General features: G+C 38.0%; 1 protein-coding gene across 1 annotated transcript in view; it reads left to right on the top strand.

Moving 5' to 3' along the window:
- The first annotated feature begins 1,399 nt into the window (after window positions 1–1,399).
- LOC311611596 (myosin-8) overlaps window positions 1,400–7,337 on the top strand; it is a 111,238-nt gene continuing 105,300 nt past the window's right edge. The window contains exons 1-11 of the mRNA XM_084863902.1: window positions 1,400–1,442; window positions 1,704–1,734; window positions 3,278–3,521; window positions 3,616–3,759; window positions 3,867–4,023; window positions 5,061–5,088; window positions 5,841–5,952; window positions 6,043–6,135; window positions 6,266–6,329; window positions 6,993–7,091; window positions 7,185–7,288. Of these exons, the coding sequence (XP_084720028.1) occupies window positions 3,318–3,521; window positions 3,616–3,759; window positions 3,867–4,023; window positions 5,061–5,088; window positions 5,841–5,952; window positions 6,043–6,135; window positions 6,266–6,329; window positions 6,993–7,091; window positions 7,185–7,288 (1,005 nt within the window). The 5' untranslated portion in view covers window positions 1,400–1,442; window positions 1,704–1,734; window positions 3,278–3,317. The remainder of the gene's footprint in view (window positions 1,443–1,703; window positions 1,735–3,277; window positions 3,522–3,615; window positions 3,760–3,866; window positions 4,024–5,060; window positions 5,089–5,840; window positions 5,953–6,042; window positions 6,136–6,265; window positions 6,330–6,992; window positions 7,092–7,184; window positions 7,289–7,337) is intronic.

Here is a 7,337-nt window from a genome sequence, read left to right as displayed (position 1 = left end):
TCCTGAGAATCATTACCCACATTTTCCAGATGCCCTATAAAGTAAACAGACATGTAAGAATATGAAATGATGTATCTGTGGTAACAAAGTGGGTTAAGAGTTGGTTAGGGAAGCCCCTCTCAGAAGTCTGTCTCCTTTAAGATCCTTTCCCCCAATGGCTTTAATCTACCCCAGGTAGAAGAGTGTTACAGCAATCACACTGCATTGCATCAGGGGACCAGCATCTAGATTACTGTGGGATTTGTGAAAATTCTCTTCTATTCTTTGGATTTCAGTTGCATAATTAGTAAGATGAGTGATATGGATTAGATGGTCTCTTACACTAATACTATCATGTGACCATTTCAACCAGTATCTCCAGGCATCTGCTTTCATAAGGCAACCTCTGTCCATAAAATCGATAGAAATTTAAGCACAATAATACAGGAATGATAAAAAACAAAACAAAAACAGGATTTGTTAAGCAAATTTGATGTCGGTTCCAGACAGACAATGCTGACATAAAGAGATGCATGTCACAGAGATAATAACACAAATATTTTCTAAATTAAAAATTAGAATGGAACACAATGTTTAGATATTGTTTGTAAGCAAAATGTGAAATATATACCATGGGTAGTTGATGGAAGAGAAGTCATAGTTGCTGATTTATACACAGAGAAAAGTCCCCCCCCCCTTTTTTCTTATATTTTCCTATGTTGAGTTTCATAGAGGAAACAGATTTCACTAGCAACTTGCATTAAAAACAAACAAACAAATGTGAGAGAAGTAGGACAACTCAGCTCGGAGAGATAATCCAGTTTTGGAGCAAGTTTGAAGTGGGAGTGGTATAATGTGACAATGAATCCGAGACAACTGGCTAGGGAAAACAAATGAAGCTATCTTTGGCTGCTCTTCATGAAGCAAATGTTAAAATTAAATTTCCAAGCAAAACCAATAAAAAATAGCATGCATTCTTGGGAGGAACTAAGGATCTTTTCACATTTCTCTGGTAAAAAGCAATCGTCCTTTCCTGGTGTGATATCTGCAACTGTGCAGCCAGTTGACAAGACTTCCCACAGTCAACTCAGTGAAACAGAAGAGCAGCAGGCAAAAAAGTCCAGGGATTGCAGAACATAGCGCCTCTGAAACAGCACCTCACTTTCAGGTTGCCAACAACTCAAATTATTTATAGGAGATTGATTCATATACTTAACCCAATGGGAGAGGAAATATTTCTAATTATATCCAAACATCTTTAATATGAAGGGAATTATGCTTGGAGACCTTCATTGCCAAAAAAATGTTTTGCCAAACATGTTTGAAGAAAGAGGAGGAGGCTACGTGTTTTCCATATTTGATCCTATAACAGTATCCTTGGAATGAGGACTTGTCTTTCCTCATAAAGCTATAAAAGTACCCTTGGAATGAGTATGACTTGCCTTTCCTCATAAAGCTTCAAGGTAAGTGTGTGAGAGGACAGGGCTCTGTGCGAAGGACGGTAAGGGATGCCTGGCTGCCCTCACACATGCCATGCCACACTTCCTGGCTCCCACGGTCCCTGGCAGCTCTTCCAGGGAGGCACCAATGTACTCCGGAGCAATTTTAATTAGACGTTTTAGTGGTCCCAGTCATTTTCTGGTCCTGGCTTAAGAATTATGCATGCTATAATTGGGGATTGTCAGAATATAATTCAGAAGAAATTTTTCTTTTTTTTCTTGCAGTTGTGATCCACTTCCAGGTTGTAGCTCTAAGGTAAGATACTGATTTTTTCTCATTCCTCAAGGGTGCAAGAAACCTTCTGCAGTGGTTTGGAGAGTGGTCAGGGGTTATCAAATAAAGCATTTTAATTCAATGGATGTCATACTTCCCTTGAAAAATTCTGAGGGGGACTTAGAAAGTGATTTCATATGCATTTATGTCCTTTGTCATATATGAAAATGCTTTCTCAGGTCTTTAGGAGTTTTATACATAATTTTTCTATTTGTAACTCTGCAGTTTGTCTTTTAAATACTTGAATTCTAACATGCAATACATTTCCGTGTTATTAATTTATAGAGAGAATGTAAATTTCCTATACTACAGCTTTTACCCAGCACTAAATAATATAAAAAACTAGAGATGTTGTCTAAATAGATCGAATCCTTGCCTTGGAAAGTGACTTAAATCTGCATGTTGTTTCATGATCTGTAAAATGGAACATTTTTAAAATATGGAAAATGATGATGAATAACTTCAGCAAGACAAAGCATTTTAATTGTGTCACTCTAATCGCTGGACTTTGGGAAAATCTGGAAAAGTCTGCCCAAGTGCTTTAAGTTTTCCTGGAAAGATATCTTTGTTATTATAAAATAGATTACCTATTATCATTATTGACAGGATTAATGAATGTTAAGTGGCAAGCGACTAATCTTGAAAATTTTGTGAAATTTTTATAGTATTAGTAATAAAGCAAGAAAATAAAAGTAATAACATTTTATCTTAAGTCTTTGATAAATATTAGACAGGTGAAAAAGCTTTGTCAAAATTATGGTATAGGAACAAGAGAAATTGATGAATAGAATATATTTTAGCAAAATGATGCAAAACAAAGCCCTCACATTTTGCCTTTCCTTTATTAGTCTTTGAAAATCCAAATCTAGAATGAAAAGGTTTTTACCACATACAAAATAGTTCCTAGAATTTTTGCAACCTATTTCTATAGTTCTTTTTACTCACAAAGGCAACTTTGAGCTATCTGCTGCATCCATCTTGTGTTCTGAGAGGTGTGAAGGATGCCATAGGTACTCTTTGCCTGCAAGGTACTTATCATCCAAATGAAGATAAGGACAGTAAGTGGAAGAGATGGAGAACGCCCTGCCATCATCTTGCTTTGTGTTTTGTATTAACCAATAAATAATAGGCAGCTTATAAAAATCATTATACATATGTAATACAACTCAGAAAGCAACGATAATATCAAAGAGTAAGTGAGCCAGGTTACAATAGTCTCTTTCCAAATGTGTGATTAAGTGTCTGTCAGCACTGGCATGGAACACAGATACTGACATTTTCTTCTCTAGCCAAGCCAGGGAGGAGGGTCATACTCAATGCTCAGCTGGTCAGTGAATGAAGAATGTTTTTTTTTCTTTTCCTACATTAAAAAATACTTTTCCAATTAGTTTACTTTCAATATTATTCTGTATTAGTTTCAGACATACAGCAAAGTGGTTAGAAAATCATACAATATTTTCTTTTTAAATGTGAATCTACTGGTTCAGTTTCTGAATTTCTATACTATCTTTTCTTCTTCCGCCAGGCAAAGTCTTCATCTGTGCTGCCATCAATAACCCGCAGCCATGAGTTCCGACTCTGAGATGGCTATTTTTGGGGATGCTGCTCCTTACCTCCGAAAGTCGGAAAAGGAGCGCATTGAGGCCCAGAACAAGCCCTTTGATGCCAAGTCATCAGTGTTTGTGGTGGACCCTAAAGAGTCCTTTGTGAAAGCAGTAGTGCAGAGCAGGGAATCAGGGAAGGTGACAGTCAAGACTGAAAAAGGCGCTGTGAGTAAAACACCTGAAGATGGTTGGACTGGCCTGCATTTTGACTTAGGTGAGCTGACACTCATTTTTTGATCTGGCCTCTCTTGCTTCACAGACTGTAACTGTGAAAGATGACCAGGTGTACCCCATGAACCCTCCCAAATATGACAAGATTGAGGACATGGCCATGATGACTCACCTGCACGAGCCTGCTGTGCTGTATAACCTCAAAGAGCGCTATGCAGCCTGGATGATCTACGTGAGTTCCTTATCATGGCCTTCTGCTCATACAGGTAGTCAATATTTAAAAAAAATAGTTATTAAGATCTCCACAAAATAATTAATTTTTTTTTCTTTTTCGTGCAGACCTACTCAGGCCTGTTCTGTGTCACTGTCAACCCCTACAAGTGGCTGCCAGTGTATAATGCAGAGGTGGTGTCTGCCTACCGAGGCAAAAAGCGTCAGGAGGCCCCGCCCCACATCTTCTCCATCTCTGACAATGCCTATCAGTTCATGCTGACTGGTGAGTAGCTCAGCTGGCTCTCCTATCAATTATTTTACCACCAATAATCAGAAATAATCTAATCCAACCCACTAGTTGTCCAGAAGACATGACTAAAACACAAGGTACATACTGTAAGAGTGGGGACTAAAACTCAGTTCTGATTCCACCTCCATGAACCTACTAGAGCAGGCAACTGCCCCATCCTTATTAGTCTGCTTAGTCCCGCTGCTTGAAAAGATGTGATTTATTTTACATATTTAAGTAGCAAGAATAAGATGAATAACTTTCTGAATAGAAATAAAAATTGTGTTCAATCATTTTAGTGCCCAAGTTTCTTCTTGATGTTTTTAGAAGTACTTTTATCTCTTATCTCTTTAAATCATCAGAGCTCACTTCAGATATGATATCCTCTCTTTGAATGAAGGGGTGTTTAAGGGCTAACATGCATATAAAGAGAAATTGTTATTTTTCCCCTTTAAAAGAGTTTTACTCTGATTGAAGCACCCTCTTTCACCTGCTCTTTCTTTGACCCTAAGCCATAGTTATGGGAAGACAGAGCAAAGTCACACACATGACACAAAGGGGTGTGTGTGTGTGTGTGTGTGTGTGTGGCACCAATGGATCCATTTAGAAAGTAAATCTCAACCTAAGCTTAATATTATTTTAACCAATTAAACTACAGCCCAAACCCTTAGCATATTCTGCATTTTTCAGTTGCATGCATTATTAGCACTCAGCATGACACTGAAATCCACACATGACAACTAGGGAATATGTCTATCTGCCTTTGCAAAGTGCTATTCTTTATTTTAAATCAGAAGGACACACTTCCTGTGGGAGCTGAAGAAATTTAAAATATGACAACACTTTAAAGTTTCCTCTTCCTCAACTTAAGAATTTTATCATATATAACTTCACAATAACATATTGAAAAACTTAATTGGATATGACACTTAGGTTCAATGCCCTATACAAAGTTAAGTGTTTCCCTGAACAAAGCTTTGTTTGTATAACTGGTAGATATGCTGATTATGCACCTTTTTTTTTTTTTCCAGATCGGGAGAATCAGTCTATCTTAATCACGTATGTATTCCTATTCTGAGTCTTATTAGAATTTTATTCTCACTGGGATAATAAAAACCAAAAGAAGAAATTTAGCCCACATACTAAAGCAATAGCATAATCAGCCTAAAACTAGATATTGTTTTCACTTTGTTGTAGGATTTTAGAATGCATCAGAATGTAAAATAACAATGCCGCAAATTATATCATTCTAGTCGAGTCTTTAGTTCCACAGGACTTACCTGGGAGAAGGAGATATAAAATCCCTTCTATAGACATGGCCTAAACCTGGAACAGCTCAGTGAGCAATGTACAGCCTTCTGTAGGTTAAGTAGTTTGTGAATGTTACCAGTGGTTTTTAAGGCCTACTTGAGAAATGTCTATTCCTTCAAAGACCTACCTTGGGCTATATCTTTGGTCTATGGAAACTAAAGAACACTTGCATTTTTTCATAGTTTTTTAAACCAATATTTTAATTTTCTCCCTAATTGTTAAGTGGCTGCTTTCTGAACCACTCATGCCCAGGCCTTAGCACCTAGAAGAGAGCCTGGCATACTTTAAGCACTGAAGAAATATGTGTTAAAAGAATAATGAATAAATGAATTTATATCTTGTCAATATTAAGCAAAGAAGTAATATGAGCTATATGTAGGAACAGAAAAAGATGGATGAGACTAATAAAGACATAAAATAGATGATTAGGTAGTAAATGCTTATGGTGGAAGTAGTTTCATGGCATAATTTCTCATAATTGCTTGGTCACCCTTTGACAGCGGAGAATCTGGTGCAGGGAAGACTGTGAACACCAAGCGTGTCATCCAGTACTTTGCAACAATTGCAGTCACTGGGGAGAAGAAGAAGGAGGAAGGTTCTGGCAAAATGAAGGTGAGTCCAATACCAGAGTCAGAATCAAGACTGTGGGGGCTCTCAGGAAGTGGGGAGCCTCCGATGTGAGCACTGCACTTGCCTTTGCAGGGGACACTGGAAGATCAAATCATCAGTGCCAACCCTCTGCTGGAGGCCTTTGGCAATGCCAAGACCGTGAGGAATGACAACTCTTCTCGCTTTGTAAGTGTCTTGGTCACAGAAGGGTTTTCTGGCCTTTAAATGCCAGAGAAAGCATGTCTGAGTTATCATTTCAATCTCATCTGTCTTGTGTGCTTCAAGCTTTGCACATAACATCTTTTTTACTTGCAAGGGTAAATTCATCAGGATCCACTTTGGTACCACCGGGAAGCTGGCTTCTGCTGATATTGAAACATGTGAGTAACAGGACCTCTTAAATAAAATCCGAGAATGACAAATGATGGTTTGGAGGAACATCTTGCAGCTCCTGCTGAGCTTAGAGCTTGTTTAATACCATTCTGCTGCCAAACATGCCCACAGTTAATGCCAATCTTAACCAGAGTCCACAGTGTACTTTATTCACGTCAGTCATGAGCTAATGATTCTGTAATAACTGCCAGGAGCTGTTAGGCTTGTCTGAATTATTCGAGCCTCAGAATTGACCTCAAAATTTTCTAAGAAAAATAAAACAAAACTAACATTAGGGATAAATGAGTTGCCTCTGGGTGGAATATGTCTGATTGCTTCCAAGCCTGAGCCTTGACAAATTTCACTTTTAGTATTCCCTCTATTATAAAGTGAGAAGAGACCCCAGGGAGGAGAGGACATCAAGAATCTATTATATTTCATGCATCAGGCATCTTCTGTATGAGAGATGAATATGCCTTGGGCCAGCATGCTTTAGTTTCTTTCTAGAGATGTAAGAGCAACTACCATTGTAGAGATGTACTATGTGGTACCTCATGGGAACATTCAGCTGAAATCTCAAGGGGCCAACAAAATATAACAGATGACCATAAATGCCAAATCACTCCAGGAACTTCACAATTTCCCTCCAATTTCCCTACTTTTCATTGCAGATCTTCTGGAGAAGTCCAGAGTTACTTTCCAGCTAAAGGCGGAGAGAAGTTATCATATTTTTTATCAGATCATGTCTAACAAGATACCAGAACTGATTGGTAAGAAAGATCTTAAATTCACAGATCAAAATTAATCTTTTTTTATTAACAACTTGTAATGTACAATTTACCTCCTGAATTCTATGTACCCAGAAATGCTCCTGATCACCACGAACCCCTATGACTATGCCTTTGTCAGTCAAGGGGAGATCACAGTCCCCAGCATTGATGACCAAGAAGAGTTGTTGGCCACAGATGTAAGTTACACATGCAGTTTTAAAAAACTACATTATGCATGGGAATTAC

Source organism: Pipistrellus hanaki (genome assembly GCF_964339955.1).
Source record: "Pipistrellus hanaki genome assembly, chromosome: 16".
In the NCBI taxonomy this organism is placed as follows: Eukaryota; Metazoa; Chordata; class Mammalia; order Chiroptera; family Vespertilionidae; genus Pipistrellus; species Pipistrellus hanaki.
Note: the sequence above shows the minus strand (reverse complement) of the source record. Positions and strands in the feature narration are given on the sequence as shown.